Source organism: Mobula hypostoma, chromosome 1 (genome assembly GCF_963921235.1).
Source record: "Mobula hypostoma chromosome 1, sMobHyp1.1, whole genome shotgun sequence".
NCBI lineage: Eukaryota > Metazoa > Chordata > Chondrichthyes > Myliobatiformes > Myliobatidae > Mobula > Mobula hypostoma.
This window is the reverse complement of record NC_086097.1, coordinates 105340366-105361967: the sequence shown is the minus strand read 5'-3', so window position 1 is coordinate 105361967 and position 21602 is coordinate 105340366. Positions and strand designations below refer to the sequence as shown.

The following is a 21602-nucleotide window of genomic DNA, read 5'->3' as shown; positions in this document are numbered from 1 at the left end:
TCTCTTAAAAGCCTCTAATGTATTTGCCTCTACCACCATAATAGGCAGTGTATTCCAGGCATCCAGTTGGGAGGGGGGGGGGCTGCTTCACCTTCAATGCATGCCGTCAGGTACTACAATTGCAAGATGCATGGTGAGTTGATAATACAGGGTTCAAAATCAGATAGGCAGGTGTATTCTGGCTGGAAATCCATGACCAGTGGTGTTTTACAAGGATCTGTGCTGTGATCTCTTGTTTGTGATAACCATAAATGTAGATGGGCTGATTAGCATGGTTGCGAATGACACAAACATTCAGAGTTGTGGATAGTGAAGGTGTCAAAGGATATGGCAAAATCTAGATCAATTGTAGATTTGGGTGGAGAAATGGCAAAAGGAGTTTAATTTGTGGGGTCTTGCTCTGAGAGGCCAAATGCAAGGGGAAAGTGTACAGTAAAGTGACAGGACCCTTACTGGCATTGATCTTGGGTTGAAGTCCTCAGCTCCCTGAAAGTGGCAGCACAAGTGGAAACGAAGGCATGGGGCATGCCTACCTTCAGTTGGGGCTGTTAGTATGAGTCAGGAAGCCACGTTGCACTTGTATAAAGCTTTGGTTAGGCTGCACGGTGCTTTGTGCAGTTCTTGTTTCCTTATTATAGGAAGGATGTGGAGGCTTTAGAGAGGGAGCAAAATGGCTCACCGGGATGCTTCCTGGGTTAGAAGTCTAGTTTGTAATGAGTGACTGAACCAAAGTTTTTCCCTGGAGCATTGGAGGCTGAGGGGTGACTTAATGGAGATTTATAAAATTATGAAAAACAGAAAAGGTAGCTAGAGTTTCTCCTGGCATAGAAATGTTAAATACAAACGACATGGATTTGAGCTGACAGGTAGAAAATTAAAAGTAAATTTGAGGGTGAAATTTTTTTTAACAAAGTGATGGGTGCCTGGAACATGTTGCTGTGGTGATGGAAGCAGACACAATGACATTTAAGAGGCTCTGAGATAGGCTAATGAACGTAGAGGGATATGGATTGTGTGCAGGCAAAGATTAATTTGGCATTCTGGTTGGCACAGGCATCCTGTGCTGGTTCTGCTGGGCCAGGTCCTTGTAGTTCTGGTAATAGTGGGGATGATTGCAAAGATCCAAGAGGTATAAAATGTTGGACAACAACTGAAGAGAAACCGTTCCCATTGGCAGAGGGGTTGAAAACTAAAAGACAAAATGGAAGTTAATGACAAAAGAATGAAAAGTGAGTTTCAGGCTTGGGGTATACTTTCAAAGGGAGTGGAAGTGGAGACTAATTCAATCCTGGTGTTTCAAAGAAAGCAGGAAAAATATCTTGACAGGAAGGATTTGAGGGAATAGAGGGGGATTAGCTAGATTGCACTTCTAGCCAGTATGGATTCAACAGGCTGAGTAGCCTCTTGCGCTGTAACCATTCTGTGATTCCTTTAAGACTTATTGCTGTCTTTTGAATTATACTGCATCTCTTTATAAGATGCCACACCCCATACAGAACACAGACGTGAGTTCAGAGCAAAACTTTGCACAACCGTGAAATAACTTCCACTCTGGAGTAATACAAGTATTCTTACCCGAATTCCCATTGAAAGGGGAAGCAAAGCCAGTTAAAGAAGCTTTGCATAATTTTCTGTTATTTATATTAATCAAGTCATGTTTAAGCTCAAATCAAGTCTGGGAATGGTTTGCTCAATTATTAAGGCCTCTTTGCCAAGATTTTTTTCTGGTGAATAGGAATACTTGTTACATGAAGACAAAATGACATAAAACCATCAATCTTCAGGCCTAGAACATGCTAGTCTTTGTCCACATGAAATGATGTAATTCCAGAGCCATAAGAGATTGCAGGTGCAGAATTTGGAGCAACAAACAACTGGAGGAATGCAGCAGATTGAGCAACAAGTGGGGTGGTAAATGGACAATCAATGTTACCAGTAAAAACCCTTTAAATCTAGTTAAGATGTTGCCTCATTTGAGAGTTTCTTTGGCGATTTGTGTTTTTTTTTTGGGGCCATAATTCTACTTCGTCTAACTAAAGGCTCCAGTTAGCAGACATGCTTTGCTTGCTATCTAACAATGAGCTTGCTCTCAGTAAGTTTACACAGGATCTTGGGGAGTTTGGGTTTTCTCAGTGTGATCTACACTGTTGAAGCTACTGTACTGTGGGGGGGGGGGGGGCAACACAAAAATACCTTCTCAGCGATGTCTTCAATTTTCTTGTTGTGAGACTCTATGTTGTTGCCCATGTCAATCGCCATATTTTTCAGGTTTCCAATGATACTGCCCACTTGTTGCAGGTTGTCTTCCATCTCGTCTTCTCGTGCATCATTTGTTATCCTGAGGAAAGCAGAGTTCTCTCATTATTTCACTTGGCACAGGAGACTCAGAAGTGAATGCCAATTCCTATATTTACCAATGGAGAGTTCAGGTGAAAGGACATAATCCTGAGTATTCTGCCACAGCGAGTGGTGAAGGGAGCTTGTTTCCTTCGCCCATTTGATTTGAATGTTGCATACACTGGGAGTTGAGAATGTGTGCTGCTCCTGCTGGGGCAGGACTGATGCATTGCCACACTAGTGGACTGATCAACCTACCTCTTGATGTAAGCTTCGTCACCACTCTGCTTGGCCATTTCATGGTTGTTCTGTGACTTGCTTGGTTGATTGGAGACCACTCTGCCTGTGTTTCCATCAGCATTGCTTGTCCAGGCTTTCTTGTACTTGTCCCCCATCTCAAAATTTCTCACTCTGAGAGAGGAGAGAACAAGCAATGACATAACGTGATTGGTGTATTCCCATTTAGTCAGCTGGGCAGGGAGAATGTTCCTGACCACACTGAAACAGCAACTGTACTTAAAAGCTTGCGGAATCAGTTGGGATGTCCCAAGGCAAGAATATTTGTGTAAAGGGAAGTCTGTTTTCATGTGTTGAGCATAGGTAGTTTCTCCCAGCTTGCCTCTCATAGAATGATGTGAATTAAACACACAGTAGTTAGAACACTAACCACACCAGCTGCTCTCAGTACAACTGGCAGAAAACACTTCTAAAGCCGAGTAGCCACAGACTGCTGGGGGTCAGGCTTTAAAGGCCTAAGGCCTGTTGCATATACTGACGGATAGCAATCTCAGCTGTAGAACTGAAGCAGAACCACCTCACTTAAATGAAAATTTGTCTGACTATTTGCCATTCACGCATACCAATCTTTTGCAAATTATACAGTAGGAAACCAGATTACTCTCATCTCCCATTTAGATTATATGCTTTTCACTTTTCCTGTCAAAATCATTTCTCCCCACACTACAATCATCTGCTAAATCCTTGCCCATTCCATTAACATAGCAATATTTCTTTGTGGTTTCATTTTGACCTCTCCTCAACTTGCATTCCTACCTATGTGTCATCAACAAATTTAGCAGCCATACCTTCACTACCTTCATCTAAGTCAGTTCTGTACATTATCAAAAGCTGAGGCCCAGTTCCAATTGCTCGATACAGACTTCCACCAGAAAATACTCATTCATGCCTTCTCCTGGTAGCCAGCCTCACAGTTATCTTGTAAGCTGACCTTTTATTTCCATATCAACCTTAGAAGTGGTCAAATGTCTAGAAATCTGGGAATTTCCACCAGTTTCTGTGGATATATTCTGTCTACAATATTTATCACTTTAAACAACTTCAACAAACTGGTCAAACATGATATCCCTTTAACACTGTTGGCTTTGTCTACATTCCATTAGGATATTTTTAGTTGCACCTTTAGACATCGTCCCCATTACAGGTGCTAACCTAAATGTCCTGTAGTTTTTCAATCACAAGCAAGAGAAATTCTGCAGATGCTGGAGGAACTTAGGCCAGGCAGCATCTATGGAAAAGAGTACAATCAATGTTTCAGGCCAAGAGTCCTGCCGAAGGGTCTCAGCCCAAACTGTACTGTTTTCCATAGATGCTGCCTGGCCTGCTGAGTTCCTCCAGCTGTTTGCATGTGTCCTGTAGTTTCCTGCTTTGTGTCCCTCCATTTTAAATAAAGGAATTTTTGATTTAGTAGACCTCCCTCAACAGAGAATTTTAGGAAATTTGCAACCAACATTCACCAGGATGTTGCTTGGATTGGATAAGTTGGGCTTGTTTTCCCTGGGATGAAGGAGGCTAATAGGTGACCTTATGGAAGTGTTGTGGTGTTACAGAAAAGATACTAACATGAATAGAAGATTGCCTCCCGACAGTCACCCAGAGTGGGAATAAAGGGGGGCCTTTTCTGGTTGACTGCCAGTGACTAGTAGAGTTAGGACTACTTTTCATATTATACAGTGGCATGCAAAAGTTTGGGCACTCCTCGTCAAAATTTCTGTTACTGTGAATAGCTAAGCAAGTAAAAGATGAACTGATTTCCAAAAGGCATAAAGTTAAAGATGACACATTTCTTTAATATTTTAAGCAAGAAAACTTCTATTTCCATCTTTTATAGTTTCAAAATAACACAAAAGGAAAAGGGCCTGAAGCAAAAGTTTGGGCACCCTGCATGGCAGTACTTAGTAACATCCCCTTTGGCAAGTTTCATGGCTTGTACAGGTTTTTTTGTAGCCAGCTAAGAGTCTTTCAATTCTTGTTTGGGGGATTTTCACCCATTCTTCCTTGCAAAAGGCTTCTGGTATTGTGAGATTCTTGGGTCGTCTTGCATGCACTGCTCTTTTGAGGTCTATCCACAGATCCTTGATGTTTAGGGTCATGGCAAAACTTTAGCTTGCGCCTCTTGGTAGTCCACTGTGGATTTTGAGGTGTGTTTAGGTTCATTATCCTGTTGTAGAAGCCATCCTCTTTTCATCTTTGGCATTTTTACAGACGGTGTGATGTTTGCTTCCAGAATTTGCTGGTATTTAATTGACTTCATTCTTCCCTCTACCAGTAAATGTTCCCCATGGCACTGGCTGCAACACAAGCCCAAAAGCATGATCGATCCACTCCCATTCTTAACAGTTGGAGAGGGGTTCTTTTCATGAAATCCTATACCCTTTTTCTCCAAACATACCTTTGCTCATGGCGGCCAAAAAGTTCTATTCAAAAAGTTCAAAGGAACATCTAAACAAGCCTGATGCATTTTGGAAACGAGTCCTGTGGACTGATGAAGTTAAAATAGAACTTAGTAAAAATAAACATAGGAACGCTCTACCTTTGGATGGCGGGGGAAACCTGTACAAGCTGTGATACTTGCCAAAGGGGGTTGTTATTAAGTACTGCCATGCAGGGCGTCCAAACTTTTGCTTTGGGCCCTTTTCTGTTATTTTAAAATTATAAAAGATGCAAATAAAAATTTTCTTGCTTAAAATATTAAAGGAATGTGTCATCTTTAACTTTATGCCTTCTGGAAATCAGTTCATCTTTTACTCGTGTGACGAGAATACACATAAAATTAAGATGTTTGCTGGCCTGGGTTAGCATCAGTGACATCAGCAAGTGGTCTGCCACCTGCCCTCAGGGGAAGGAGAGATAAGGAACAATGGAGCAGTGTCTGGAGATGTGTAATGAAGGGACGGGGGGGAGAGAGAGCTGTCTGGAGCGGCTCCCCCCTTTGAACCCTGAACTGTTTGAAGTGATGGACAGGCGATACCCCAGCAGGGGGATAAAAAGGGACAGGTTCGCTAAGGCAGGACACACGACACCCGAGGTAACGAGACCCTGGAAGCGGTGCGCCTCTCACGAGTCAGTGGGAAGTACCGGACAACGGACAGGGTGGAAAGGTACGATCAGCGGGAACCCGGTGTGTGTCCGCCCTTGCCTGGGTGCCGAGTTCACTGCAGAGGATCGACTGCATCTGGAGGAGGGGTCACAGTCGGTGACCTCAGTTGACATCACCAAGGACCTGCCCAAAAGTTGCTTGTGAGCAATTATCGTCGGTCTGTGAGTGGAAGCTGTTTCTGAATGATCAGTCGTTCCCGTTCTCTCTCTCTCTCTCTCCCACCATGTTGTCCATCGCCATGGCAACGATTACTGCGAACTGAACTAAATTGGACTGAACTTTGTGTCACTTCGAAATTGGTCATTTATCCCTAGACAACGATAGAGCTTGATTGATGCTGTTATCTTAATTCTGTGCACATGTGTGTTTATCATTGCTGAACTGTTGCATTTATTATCCTTTCGATTACTGTGTTGCTTGTTTCTTTAATAAAACTTTTAGTTCTAGTAATCCAGACTCCAACTGAGTGATCCATTTCTGCTGGTTTGGCAACCCAGTTACGGGGTACGTAACATAAGTGGGGGCTCGTCCGGGATTTTGAACGCTAAATTTGGGACGGAGTAAATTGATTGGGTTAAAATTCCCGAAAGAAAGAAAAGACAAACAGCAGAAATGGAGGCTGAGGAATTTATAAAGGCGCCGACCTTGGAGGCATTAGAGGATGCCAGGAAATCGGAATTGATAGCTGTGGCCAAACGGTTGAATCTTGCTAAGGTGAAGTCGACAATGAGGAGAGAGGAGATACACAGAGCTATTGTAGAGCACTATGTATCTAAAGGTGTGTTTCCCCAAGGTGAGCTGGGGGTGGTGTCTATTGAAAAACCTGCTGGAGACGCGGTACAGGTACAGCTTGAAAAACTGAGACTCGAGCACGAGTTCCAGGTACGGCAGTTAGAACACGAAGAGAAGGAGAGAGAGTTAGAAAGGCAAGAGAGAGAAAGACAGTTGGAGAGAGAAGAGAAAGAGAGGGACAGACAGTTGGAGAGAGAGGAGAAACAGAGGGAAAGGGAATTTGAGCTGGAGAAGTTAAAGATGAGGGCCGAGCAGGGGCTCGTGCCGAACCAAGGTGGAGGGTTCCGGGCGACCCAGGAGGTTAGGCTGGTTCCCCCATTTGACGATACTGACGTGGATCGGTACTTTCTCCACTTCGAAAAAGTGGCTATAAGTCAGGACTGGCCAAGGGATAAGTGGGTTGTCTTACTTCAGAGTGTACTGAAAGGGAAGGCCCAAGAAGCTTACTCCGCTTTGTCCGCGGAAGATGCCCAGAGGTATGAGGTGGTGAAAGAGGCCATCCTCAGGATTTATGAGTTGGTCCCGGAGGCATACCGGCAGAGGTTCCGGAAAGCGAGGAAGCAGTGGGACCGCACGTATTTGGAGTTTGCCCGCGAGATGCAGACATATTGTGAGCGTTGGTGCGCCTCGAAGGGGGTAGAGGGGGATTATGACAGACTGCTACAACTGATCCTGATTGAGCAGTTTAAAGGTTGTGTCCCTGAGGGTATGAGACCCTACCTCAATGAGAAAGAGGCAGCCACGTTAGCCGCAACTGCTAAGTTAGCGGATAAGTATGCGTTGATGCATAAAATGAAGTTTGCCCCGAGTAAAAGCTACCAGAAGGGTAGTCAGGACGGCGGGGAGAGTCTGCCAGAAAAGTCAGAAAGTAAGCCGGGGACTAGTGAAAAGGATAAGGTAGACCGGGAGCAGTCTGGTAGGAAGTCTCCTGGGGTCGTCCGTTATAATTGTGGGAAAGCCAGACACTTTGCGTCCAGGTGCTTTGCCCCAAAGGAGGAGACGGGAAAAGGAAAAACGGCAATTTTGACTGGCTGTATCGAGCTGGTACACGAATCGCTAGGGAAGGACAGGTCTGAAAAAGTCCAGGAAGGGTGCGAGAGTTTTATCTCGGCCGGATTGGTGTCAGTGAAGGAGGGGTTAAAACCAGTTCCAGTGCGGATCTGGAGAGACACGGGAGCGTGTCAGTCACTAATACTGAAGAGTGTATTAGAGTTTAGCTCAGAGACCCAGACTGGGGAGGTAGAGGTCAAAGGTGTTAGGGAAGGGACAGAGTCGTCCCTTTGCACCAGATACACTTACAAAGCAACCTGGTCTCTGGACTAGTCACGATCGGGGTGAGGTCCGAATTACCGATGAAAGACGTGGAAGTCTTGCTCGGTAATGACATCGCCGGAGGAATCGTGTTCCCAGGCGTGAGATTAACAGGTCAGCCTGCCAGCATTGAGGCCCCGCCCATGGACTCACAGGTTCATCACGGGACCGCGATAGTGAATTTAGCTGAAACGTTTCTGCCAACCTTGTATGAGACAGGGTGTAGTGAGACAAGAGGTAGTGAGGGAGCTGGGACGGACGTAGCAGTAGCCAGGAAAGAATTTGTGCAGACGCAGGAGCGAGACGAGGGGCTGATGGTTTTGGCAGAGACAGCTCTCTCTGACACAGCTTTAACAAGGGAACAAGTAGGCTATTGTGTGGAGGAGGAAGTGCTAAGGAAAAAAGAGAAATCAAGTACAGTACCCGCAGATGAGGAATGGGGGGTGGTGCAAAAGAGTTATGGGGATGAGGTTTTTAACATGGCCCACGAGGTACCCCTCGGTGGACATTTTGCGGTGCTGGAGGAAACAGTTGGTGGAATCATGAAAGAGATTTACCGGCTGCCCAGGGGGAAGAATGTTATTGATCATGACCGACGCGAACTGAGACGGTCACTGGCTTTTGATATACTAACAAACCTAGTCGGTGTTAGCGTGGAAATCAATGAAGCTAGGGGCCCCCTGATAAGAGGAAAAAACCATTTTGAAAAGATTAGTATGGGATCGATCAGATGGGAGAAGGCTATTGTTTTGGCCAGGTCTACTGATAAGGTCTCTCCCTTAATCCCCGAACAAAGCGAATCTTTAGAAGAAGTAATTAAACGACTCGCACCCGTGTGTTTGATTGTCCCGAGGCAATGCAAAGAACTGGGACGTTGGGTGATGTCTGTTACAATAGGTCAGCCTAGTAAACAACACCCATATATAATGAGTAATTCAGTGACTAAAGAGCTGATGAACACAGAGGTGTGTATTGGCAATTTAATACGGCTGTCTGAAGCCAGCTTGATAGTGAACCTTGAAAAAAATGAATTCGGCCACACGAGGGTCACTTACCTGGGAATTGTGGTGACACAGGGGCAGCTGGCAGCGATGCAAGCTGCAGTGCAGGCTATCGCTGACCTCCCAACCCCGACAGACAAGAGGGCCCTCAGAAGGCTCTTGGAGATGGTGGGGTACTGCAGGAAGTTTTGCAATAACTCTGCGGTCAATACCCGTCCCCCTCCTACTAAGCCCTTGCGAGAGAAAACTGAGTTGGAATGGGACGACCCTTGTTATTGTGGTCCGGGACAAAGCCAAATGAGAGGTTACATTGATCGCAATTCATCAGTGTTTTTGGCCACTATGAAGTTTGCTGAGTTGGAGCCTGGTCGAAGGGATTATTAATAACACATATAAAAGGAACAGAAAATGTGATGACTGTCTGGCAAGGTGTTGACAACTTCAAACTCGCTGTGTTAGCCAAATAGCTGATAAAGATGTATATTTGTGTGTGTATCAAATAATGTATTCATGTTTGTAATTTTACCTCCCGGTAAAAATCCTTAAAGGGGGGAAGTGTGACGAGAATACACGTAAAATTAAGATATTTGCTGGCCTGGGTTAGCATCAGTGACATCAGCAAGTGGTCTGCCACCTGCCCTCAGGGGAAGGAGAGATAAGGAACAATGAAGCAGCGTCTGGAGATGTGTAATGAAGGGACGGGGGAGAGAGAGCTGTCTGGAGCGGCTCCCCCTTTGAACCCTGAACTGTTTGAAGTGATGGACCGGCGATACCCCAGCAGGGGGATAAAAAGGGACAGGTTCGCTAAGGCAGGACACACGACACCCGAGGTAACGAGACCCTGGAAGCGGTGCGCCTCTCACGAGTCAGTGGGAAGTACCGGACAACGGACAGGGTGGAAAGGTACGATCAGCGGGAACCCGGTGTGTGTCCGCCCTTGCCTGGGTGCCGGGTTCACTGCAGAGGATCAACCGCATCTGGAGGAGGGGTCACAGTCGGTGACCTCAGGTGACATCACCAAGGACCTGCCCAAAAGTTGCTTGTGAGCAATTATCGCCGGTCTGTGAGTGGAAGCCGTTTCTGAATGATCAGTCATTCCCGTTCTCTCTCTCTCTCTCTCCCACCACGTTGTCCATCGCCATGGCAACGATTACTGCGAACTGAACTAAATTGGACTGAACTTTGTGTCACTTTGAAATTGGTCATTTATCCCTAGACAACGATAAGAGCTTGATTGATGCTGTTATCTTAATTCTGTGCACATGTGTGTTTATCATCGCTGAACTGTTGCATTTATTATCCTTTCGATTACTGTGTTGCTTGTTTCTTTAATAAAACTTTCTTAGTTCTAGTAATCCAGACTCCAACTGAGTGATCCATTTCTGCTGGTTTGGCAACCCAGTTACGGGGTACGTAACACTCGCTTAGCTATTCACAGTAACAGAAATTTTGACTGGGGTGCCCAAACTTTTGCATGCCACTGTATGTCAATGGATTACAGAAATGTTGGCTTTGTGACCAAATTTGCAAAGATAAGTGGAGGGGCAGGCAGTGTTGAGGAAGCAGGGAGTCTGCAAAAGGATGTAGATTGATTAAGAGAATGGGCAAAAAAGTAGCATACAGTGCAGGGACATGCACGGTCATTCACTTCGGTAGAAGCAATAAAGGCATCGGCTATTTCCTAAGTAGGGAGTAAATTCAGAAATTAAAGGTGAAAAGGGACTTGGGAGTCTTCATACAAGGCTCCTTGAAGGTTAACTTCCAGGTTGAGTCAGTGGTAAGGAAGGAAGACAAATGCAATGTAAACATTCAGAAGCAGCTTTAATACTTATCACTGGTATGTCATGAAATTTCTTGTTTTGCGGCAACAGGACATGTACATATAAACATAGACATAAAATATAGATATAAAAATTATAGTGTAAAAAGAAAGGGAAAATAAGTAGACCATTCGGAAATCCGATGGCAGAGGGGAAGTGTTGTTAGCCTGGATCTTCTAGCGCCAATGAGGACAGGGCACGTCCTGGGAGATGGGGCTCCTTACTGATCGATGCTGCCTTTTTGAGGCATCGTCATAAGACACAGGAGCAGAATTAGGCCATTCAGCCCATTGAGTCTGCCCCACCAGTCCATCATGGCTGATCTCGGATCCCACTCAACCCCATACGCCTGCCTTTTCACCCTATCCTTTGATGCCCTGACCTTGCCTCCATTCTAAAAGGTCACCCCTCAGTTTTGAGGCTGTGCTCTCTAGTTCTGGATACCCCCACTGGAGGAAACATCCTCTCCACATCCACCCTATCTAGTCCTTTCAACATTCAGTAAGCTTCAATGAGATCCTTTGACATTCTTCTAAATTCCAGAGAGTACAGCCCAAAGTTGCCAAATCCTTCTCATAAGTTAACCCCTTCGTTCCCATAATCATCCTCAAGTACCTCCTCTGAACTCTCTCCAACAACAACACATCCTTCCAGGAGATATAAGGCCCAAAAGTGTTGACAACTCTCCAAGTGCAGTCTGACTAGTGTCTTATAAAGCATCAGCATTATCTCCTTGCTTTTACATTCTATTCCTCTTGAAATAAATGCCACCATTGCAATTACCTTCTCTACTACAGACTCAACCTGTAAATTAACCTTCTGGGACTCTTGAACGAGGACTCCTTTGCACCTCTGTTTCAACCACCTTCCCAGTTAGATAGTAGGCTGCACTGTTGTTCCTTTCACCAAAATGCATATCACACATTTCCCAACATTGTATTCCATCAGCTACTTTTTTGTCCATTCTTCCAATTAGTCTAAGTCCTGTTGCAATCGCATTGCTTCCTCAGCACTAACCATCCCTCCACCTATCTTCATATCATCCACAAACTTTGCCACAAAGCCATAAGTTCCATTATCTAAATCATTGACAAACAATGTAAAAAGTAGTGGTTCCAATACTGACCCCTGAGGAACACCACTAGTCACTGGCAGGCAACCAGAAAAGGCCCCTTTTATTCCCACTCACTGCTTCCTGTCAGCCATCCCTCTGTCCATGCCAGTGTCTTTCCTGTAACACCATAGGATTTTATCTTGTTAGCAGTCTCATGTGATGCACCTTATCAAATGCCTTCTGAAAATCCAAGTAAATGACATTCACTGCTTTTCCTTTGTCCACCCTGCTGGTTACTTCTTTGAAGAATTCCAACAGATTTGACAGGCAAGATTTCCCTTTACAGAAACCATGCTGACTTCGATTTATTTTATCATTAGTCTCCAAGTACCCCGAAGATGTTCTCAATGCTAGGAAGGGCCAGTACCCATAATGGAGCTGGTTGACTTTACAACTTTCTGCAGCTTTTTCCGATTCTGTGCATTGGTCCCTCCATTCCAGCTGATGATGCAGCCAGTTAGAATGCTCTCTACAGTACATCTGTAGAAATTTGAGAGGTCTTTGGTGACATACCACTTCTCCTCAAACTCTTAATGAAATATAACCACTGTTGTGCCTTCTTTGTAACTGCATCAATATGTTGGGCTCAAGATGCATCTTCTGAGATGTTGATGCTGAGAAGCTTGAAACTGCTCACCCTTTCCACTTCTGATCCTTCGATAAGGACTTGTGTGTATTCCTTCAACTTCCTCTTCCTGAAGTCCGCAATCAATTCCTTGATCTTACTGACGAGTACAAGGCTGTTGCTGTGACACCACTGAACCAGCTGATCTTCTTGGTTTCTATGTATCTCTTGTCACCATCTGAAATTCTGCCAAAAATTGCACCATTGGCAAATTGTGTTTGACTGTGTTTGAGCTATGCCTAGCCACACAATTGTGGGTGTTGAAAGAGTAGAGCATTGGGCTAAGCACACATCTTTTGATGTGCAACAGTTGTTGATTGTCAGTGAGGAGGAGATGTTATTTCTGATCTGCCCTGACTGTGGTCTCCTTGCGAGGAAGGCAAGGATCCAGTTGCAGAGGGAGGTACAATACAGGGGACCAGATTCTGAAGCTTGTTGATTAAAACTTGCGGGCATGATTGTGTTGAATGCTGAATTATAATCAATTCACATTCTAGAATATGAAAGCAAGGAAGCAATGCTAAGGCTTTATAAGGTACTGGTCAGATTGCAGTGGGAGTCTTAAGAGCAGCTTTGGGCCCCTTATCTGCAAATGAATGTGCCGGCATTTGAGAGGGTCTGGAGGAGGTGATCCCAGGAATAAAAGGGTTAACATATGAGGAGTGTTTGATGGCTCTGGGCCTGTACTTGCTGGGGTTCAGAAGAATGAGGTGTGCATCTTATTAAAACCTATTGAATATTGAAAAGCCTAGATAGAGTGGATGTTTTCTGTAGTGGGGGCACAGACGCAGAATACAAGGACATCCTCTTAGAACAGAGTTGAGGAAGAATTTCTTTAGCTGGAAGTTGGGGCACCTGGAATTCACTGCCTCTGATGGCTGTGGAGGCCAAGTCATTGGGTATATTTAAAGCAGAGGTTGATAGGTTCTTGATAAGTAAGGGCATCAAATGTTACTGGGAGAAGATGGCAGACTGGGGTTGAAAGGGATAATCAATCAGCCATGATGAGATGGTAGAGTAGATGTTTATCCCAGTGGAGAATCCCAGCACAAGTATGTGAAGAGCAAGAGGATAAGATGTGAAAGAATAGGACCTATCAAGTGTGACAGTGGGAAAGTGTGTATGGAACCGGAGGAAATAGCAGAGGTACTTAATGAATATTTTACTTCAGTATTCACTATGGAAAAGGATCTTGGTGATTGTAGTGTTGACTTGCGGCAGACTGAAAAGCTTGAGCATGTAGATATTAAGGAGGATGTGTTGGAGCTTTTGGAAAGCATCAAGTTGGATAAGTCACCGGGACTGGATGAGATGTCCTAGGCTACTGTGGGAGGTGAGGGAGGAGATTGCTGAGCCTCTGGCAATGATCAATGGGGACGGGAGAGGTTCTGGAGGACTGGAGGGTTGCAGATGTTGTTCCCTTATTCAAGAAAGGGAGTAGGGATAGCCCCGGAAATTATAGAACAGTGAGTCTTACTTCAGTGGTTGGTAAGTTGATGGAGAAGATCCTGAGAGGCAGGATTTATGAACATTTGGAGAGGTATAATATCATTAGGAATAGTCAGCATGGCTTTGTCAAGGGCAGGTCTGCCTTATGAGCCTGATCGAATTTTTTGACGATGTGACTAAACACATTGATGAAAGAGCAGTAGATGTAGTGTATATGAATTTCAGTAAAGTATTTGATTAGGTACCCGATTGCAAGGCTTATTGAGAAAGTAAGGAGGCATGGGATCCAAGGGGACATTGCTTTGTGGATCCAGAACTGGCTTGCCAAAAAAGGCAGAGTGGTTGTAGACAGGTCATTTTCTGCATGGAAGTCGGTGACCAGTGGTGTGCCTCAGGGATCTGTTCTGGGACCCTTACTCTTTGTGATTTTTATAAATGACCTGGATGAGGAAGTGGAGGGATGGGCTAGTAAGTTTGCTGATGACACAAAGGATGGAGGTGTTGTGGATAGTGTGGAGGGCTGTCAGAGGTTATAGTGGGACACTGATAGGATGCAAAACTGGGCTGAGAAGTGGCAGATGGAGTTCAACCCAAATAAGTGTGAAGTTGTTCATTTTGGTAGGTCAAATATGATGGCAGAATATAGTATTAATGGTAAGACTCTTGGTAGTGTGGAGGATCAGAGGGATCTTGGGGTCCGAGGCCATAGGATGCTCAAAGCAGCTGCGCAGGTTGACTCTGTGGTTAAGAAGTCATATGGTGTATTAGCCTTCATCAATCGTGGAATTGAATTTAGGAGCCGAGAGGTAATGTTGCAGCTATATAGGACCCTGGTCAGACACCACTTGGAGTACTGTGCTCAGTTCTGGTCGCCTCACTACGGGAAGGATGTGGAAGCAATAGAAAGGGTGCAGAGGAGATTTACAAGGATGTTGCTTGCATTGGGGAGCATGTCTTATGAAATAGGTTGAGTGAACTCAGCCTTTTCTCCTTAGATCGATGGAGGGTGAGAAGTGATCTGATAGAGGTGTATAAGACTATGAGAGGCATTGATCATGTGGATAGTCAGAGGCTTTTTCCCAGGGCTGAAAAGGTTGCCACAAGAGGACACAGGTTTAAGGTGCTGGGGAGTAGGTACAGAGGAGATGTCAGAGGTAATTTTTTTTACTCAGAGTGGTGAGTGCCTGGAATGGGCTGCCGGCAATGGTGGTGGAGGCGGATACGATAGGGTCTTTTAAGAGACCTTTGGATAGGTACATGGAGCTTAGAAAAATAGAGGGCTATGGGTAAGCCTAGTAATTTCTAAGGTAGGGACATGTTCGGCACAACTTTGGGGGCCGAAGGGCCTGTATTGTGCTGTATGTTTTCTATGTTTCTATTAGACTAAATGGGCCAAACTGCCTAATTCTGCTCTAGTGCCTTATTGTGAGAGACATCAAGGGCATTGGTTTAAGCCTGAGAGTATCAGTCTTCAAAGGCAATCTGAGGGCCTGTTATTTTTAAACAGAATGGTTGATATCAGGAACTCAGTGCAGAGGTGGTGGTGGAATGAGATACAATCACTACATTTCAGAGTCATTAAAACAGACACTTACATATGCAAGTTTTAGAAAGGTAGATACCTTATATGGGCAAGTAGAATTGGTGTAAATGGGCAAAAGGTCAACATGGATACAGTGGGCCATGGGGCATGTGAGCATTTCTACCACTGAGGTAGGTTTCTGAGTGTTGGGAACAGATCTGTTTGGACAAATCATGATTTTTGATTGGGGTTCTGGAAGTGGTGGGGGATTGGCTGTCTTTCTAAATAGGCCTTAGAAAGAGGAAGGACTGGGGTGCGGATGGTGATGGTCAAGGCAAGAGCAGGAAGCTTCATCTCTGGAAACACCTCCACTGGGGTGAAGTTTTTGCAAAATGTAGGCTGGGGAATTTGGTGAGGTGGGGTCAAAGACAAATATTCTCCTCTGTCAGACACAGGAAGCTTAATTTAAACCTTTTTTTTTTAAAATGTTAAGTTCAGACTGTCTCAGCTAGTGTGGTCGAAAACTGCAGTGGAATCTCTGATCCTGCCTTTCCTGTCAGTTCTCCCAAAGCTATTCAGAATGTTTTAAGGCTGAAATGAGGACAGGTCCTTGGGTTATGAACCTTTGCAGTATTCAATCTGAAGGTACTGTGATGTATACTGCTACTCCACAGAGCATCGATGGTCCTCCAGTCTCACACGGATACATCTGACCAGGGCTACACACTACAGTGCTGTGAGCCTGGTGCAAATCCAGGCTGCAAACTCCCATCACATCTAACTTTCGGATTTGACAGCTAAACAATACTAGAGCAGGTACCCTGTAATTCTTGATTCCCCAGCCCCTGGGATAAAGACTCTGTACATTCATCCAATACAAGCCCCTCCTGTACAACTGCAACACAATATCCTACCTCCTATACTCAATGCCCTAGCTGATGAAGGCCAGCATGCCAAAAGTTATCTTCATCACCCTGTCTATTCAGCTTTCAGTGAACCGTATACTTGTAAATCCCTCTGTCCTCCAACACTCCATAAGGCATTCACTGGGTTGAGTCCTATCATGATTTGTCTTTCCAAAATGCAATTCCTTACACTTAACCAAATCTGAATTAAACTAGTCTAGACTAACCATGCTAATTGGCTCTTCACCATCTCCATCTAACTTCCAAGCCCTTCAGCTTGGCTACTGGTGTAACTCCCCCTTCCCTCCACACATTAACACAACCTGATTCTGTACTTAAGTTATGACTACCAGCCCTACCTGACTCTCTCAGGTGAATGTGGATACTGCTTGAAGCAAAAGTTCTGTCTGATGTTCCATTAAATATTCACCCTCAACCTGGAGTATTGTGTTGCTGTTGCAGAAGACTGCTGTGCTTTCACATAACTAACACACAGAAGTTCGTTGTCAAGAAAGCCTTTGGGACATCCCGAAGATTTAAATGGCACTACAGAGATGCTTATAGGGACAGGATTACAAGCCTTACACAAAGAAAAAGGCAGACACAGGCTCATGCAGCGTGCAGTTAAACATATCACCTACTCAGTCCGACCACAGCAAACGCTGATCCCACATCGTCCATGTTTTCCATGCTAGAATCCACTGTGTATATCACTGTCTGGCTCCCTTTCCACTCAGGATTACATTAGGGTTAATCTCCATCGAATGAAGCACAGAACAAAGGAGGTAGGGTGGAGGGGTGAGGAAAGAGTAAAAGAGACAGCAAGAAAATGAACTCAAAGAAGACATTATCAGTGCAGTGTTAGTTGGGAGTCTAGGGTTACAGGAAACAGTTCCTTAGAGTTACTCACTGCATTAACATCATCGACTCTTTGATTAGTATCAATGCAGAATGGGAGCAAAACATTGAGAAAACATTGACTGTTGGAAAGCAATTAAATAGCAACCAGCAGAAAGTGGTTTCTGCTGACATACAACACACCCAAGAGCTCAATTCTCACATGTCATGCTCAGCCCCTGACACATTAGCCACCACTGCACTCCGAGCGCCAATACTGACCACACTCTCCTGCACTTGAAGTTTTATTTTGCCCTGTGTCACATTTGCACCAACTTTACATATTAAAATCGACATTAAGCAAAATCACTTGGCAAGTGCAGCATAGGTTGGATACAGGCCATTCCCAGTAATGAACACCTGACTTATGGACACCCCTAATTTATAAACAAGCTCCATAACATTAAATACAAAAGTCTGATAAACGAACATACATTTATTTCTATGAATGGCAGAACAAGATTTGTCTCTCTCACCAGTTTTAGTAATTGTTCTTTCTTTCGTCAGTGTTATCTGCTTTTAATCCCATTCAGTACTACGGAGACAAGGTTATCATATTGCAGGGTTTTTTTTTGAGTATTTACTGGCTTTTGGACAAAATCAACTTATGGATGTCTGCAAAACCGGACCCTGTTCTTTACTCAAGGACAGCCTGTTTTTGCACTTTTACAACAGCAGTATATTGAACTGCTTCATGCCCTTCTGGAATATTCCAATGATTTTAATGCTGGAATGTTGTTGGAACGACATCAACCAGTGCCTTGTGTGGACAGATGGTGGCAGCTTTCTGTAGGCACAGTAGTCAGGTGCATACTGTCAGCTGAGCCTCAGTGACAACTTCAAAAATCAGAACTCTATCCCATTCTGGAGATTAAGCTGCATGGCCTGTGCAGCACAGAGCACATGCCCTGCCATAGGGGCATAAAGTTAAACTTAGGGCTTAAAGGACTGTCCTACTGGGTGGATGGACGACCCCAATCAAAAGTCAAAGGTTATCCCTGGTGCGCTGGCCAATAATTACCTCCCAAAATTATTAGAAATAGAAAATCAAACAACTGCAGTGCTGGAAATATGAAATAAAACTAGAAAATGCTGAAAGCACTCAGCAGGTCAGGCAGCATCTAGGGAAAGAGGAACAATTAATGTTTCAGGTCTGAGGGAAAAGAAAAAAGTTAGTTCTCAGTTGAAAATGTGGGGAAGTGATGGGGATTATCTGTGATAACAAGTGTGGTTTCAAGCACATTGAGGTTCCTTGCTTGCCTCATGTGTTGTTGAAAGTAATACTGTGGGATACGCCCAACAGATCAAGCCGCAGGATGGGGATGCTCAGAAATGGCCAGTTACCTTAAGCTGGATGACTCACTATCAGGCTGTATTAGTAGATATAAGATGAGGTGCTCTTCAAGCTGGGTTGGGCCGCGGTGTACAATGCAGGAGGCCACACACCTCAGGTCAATGTTGGAGTGGAATGGGGAATTCAAAGGATGCATATTAAGTGAGTGTTGGTTGAGGGGAGCTGGTTGGGCCTCTGTTCAAGGAAGGAGAGTCATCACACCATCCCAATGCAGAACAGAGGTGTAGAGAGAAAACAACTTCACCCATTAACTCAGCTGGTCTCACCAATGTAATCACTAGATTCTACCCATCCCTACCCCACCAACTCCCCTGCTGAAAACCATCTTGTTTTTCCTCTTTACCAGCTGTGAAGTGCAATTTTGCACCTGAAACTTTAGCCAACTTTAAACTTGGCTTTTTTAAAAAAGTAGTTCTGTAGTCAGCCTGTTAGTGAGAGCTTGCTGTGCAAGTAGCTGTGGGGCTTTCTACACAATGGCAGTCAGTGGCTTGTAGTAATATCCCAAGTACAGAGTAAGTATACAGTGAGATGGGGGTGGCTACAGCCATTTTCTAGATGTGTACAGCACACCTACCTGCTGCAGGGACACACACAGAGGCCACAACACTTGCTGAGCTCAGTCAGGTTTTTCTCTGCTTCTTTCATGTCCTGATTGATCTGATCCAGCCCCTCATCAATACGCTTCAGTTGTTCTAAACAAACCACAGCACAAAGCGCCAGATCAGGTGTTGTATGGCTGTCCAGCTCTTGCCTACTTGTCTGCACCTGTATGAATCTTCAGAGTACAGGCACGTGAAGCCCAATAGGAAGAACTCTTCCCCCCCCCACCCCCACCCACTTAATGCCACCTGACACCTGCCCCTCCTATATCAGGAATTGCCCATGCAGCTTAGGATCCTATTCTCTACAGTGGCTACACCTCAGCAAGTTTAGGCTTGCTCGATGCAGTATGTGGACAATGAGCCCAGTGGGAACTTCCTCTCTTTCCCATTGCCCTGTCCCAAAGGGTTAGAATACAAGCACATATCCCCAATCTACCAACATTAGCCACGCAGCCCAGTGGCTGCCAGCTCACCGACGAGGCTGCTGTTACCGTTCTCCCATCTCTACAGGGACCCTCTCCCTCCTGGGGGCCACACTAATGATTAGTAAGGGGAGCAGTGTACTCACCTCCCTGTTCATCCAGCATGATTAGGGTCTTACCACCAGCATCCCTGCTCTGCAAAGAAAGCATGAGTCAATCTCAGGCCAGGGAAACACACCGACACAAAATTGTGTACTTTCCCAACATCAGAGTTATAGGAAAGATCCACTCTTACACGGTGGTGTCTGTGCTAACCATGTACGAATTAGAGCACAATTTATTTATATGTTAAGTGTGAAATCTCAAAGAGTTTTGTTCCATAAGTGCTTGTATTTACTTCTGAGAAGTGAAGAAGACATGCTGTGGTTGATATATGGAAGATTACTGTTTGATACACTGGAGTTCTATTAAACACACATCAATTGAAACATTTAATTTTCACCTGAACAGATGAGAACCCAAATTAAATGTTAATGCCTTTGTTCATCCAATCAGCATATTGTCCTGTCCGAACTTTGTCAAATATATATATCTAGCACCCATTGATGTGCAACACCCTTGTAGTAGAGAGTTCCACATCCCATCTGCTCTGATACTCAGCGATACCTTGTTGGATTATCACTGAAGTATGCAATATTAATGGCCTGTGGTTTTCGAATCCTACACCAGATTCTGATAAAGGAGAAATTTCTTGACTGGGGGATTGGCAATCTACAAATCAAAGATAATCAACTGAATCATCAGAAAGAGGCGATCTTATTATTGGAGAGAACTGTTATAATTTGATGATCTTATTATTGGATTGTGGAAGCAGTTTCAACAGGAACATTCCAAACAATATTGAAATGGAAAACGTACACTGAGAGATCGAGTTTTGGCACACCGTGCAGTATGCAAATTGTGGATTCTGGAGGTCAGGGACTTTACATCTAAATAATTAAGTAATAATTTAAATTAATTTTGTGATGGCAAGATAGCTGGTGTGTAGAAGTCACAGTATCAGTGTGCTGACAACTATTGGGATCTATGAAGTCAACATCTGTTGCAAGTGTCTGCAACTCAAGGAACCCAGAGTTGATGAGTTGGACTCCAGGATTCGATCACTGAAATGAAAAAGGGAAGAGGAAGTTACCCTGACACCATGTTCTGACAGTGCAGAATTTATCAGTAAGAAGGGAAAGGGGAGTAACTGCAGAAAAGATCAGCAAACTGACCAGAGCACCATAGTACAGGGGTCATTGGATAGTGTAGAAGACCGGCAAAGAATACCAATGGGACGTAGCCCAGTTGTAGATATGGGTGCAGAAATGGTAGATGGAGTTTAACCTGGCCAAATGTGAAATGTGGCACCTTGGTAGGTCAAATGTCAAGAGACAGTACGCTGTTAAGGGTAAGACCCTTAACATTGTTGATGATCAGAGGGATCTTGGTGTTCAAGTTCGTAGCTCCCTGAAAGTAGTTCAGGTTGATAGGGTGGTTGAGAAGGCATATGGCATGCTTGTCTTTATTAGCAAGACACTGGGTTCAAAAGACAGCAATTTTGCAGCTTTACAAACTTGTTAGGCCGCATCTGGAGTATTGCATACATTTCTAGTTGCCCCATTACAGGGAGGACATCAAGGCTTTGGTGAGGGTGCAGAAGAGGTTTAATAAGATGCTGCCTGGAGAGCGTGTGCTATAACAAGAGGTTAGACAAATGATTTTTTTTCTAGAGCAGTGGAGGCTGAGAGATCATCTATTTGCTGGTTTATAAGATTGAGAGGCACAGATAAAGTAGACAGTCAGTATCTTTTTCCCAGGGTTGAAATGTCTAAAACCAGACTGTGTAATTTGAGTGGCAAGGTGTTTTTTTTTACACCGAATGATGGGTGCTTGGGGTGGTGGTAGAGGCAGATACGTTAGAGACTTTTAAGTGACATTTGGATAGGGACATGAATGTGAGGAAAATGAAAGGATATGGGCAGAGGGGTTCATTTGATCATTTGGTTCAGCAC

At 44.5% G+C, this 21602-nt stretch overlaps 1 protein-coding gene across 1 annotated transcript in view; it reads right to left on the bottom strand.

Moving 5' to 3' along the window:
• The window catches only part of LOC134349744 (synaptosomal-associated protein 23-like), a 63503-nt gene that overhangs the window by 5168 nt on the left and 36733 nt on the right, over window positions 1-21602 (bottom strand). The window contains exons 4-7 of the mRNA XM_063054543.1: window positions 19695-19743; window positions 19099-19216; window positions 2596-2748; window positions 2194-2338 (exon numbers count right to left, since the gene is read on the bottom strand). Of these exons, the coding sequence (XP_062910613.1) occupies window positions 2194-2338; window positions 2596-2748; window positions 19099-19216; window positions 19695-19743 (465 nt within the window). The remainder of the gene's footprint in view (window positions 1-2193; window positions 2339-2595; window positions 2749-19098; window positions 19217-19694; window positions 19744-21602) is intronic.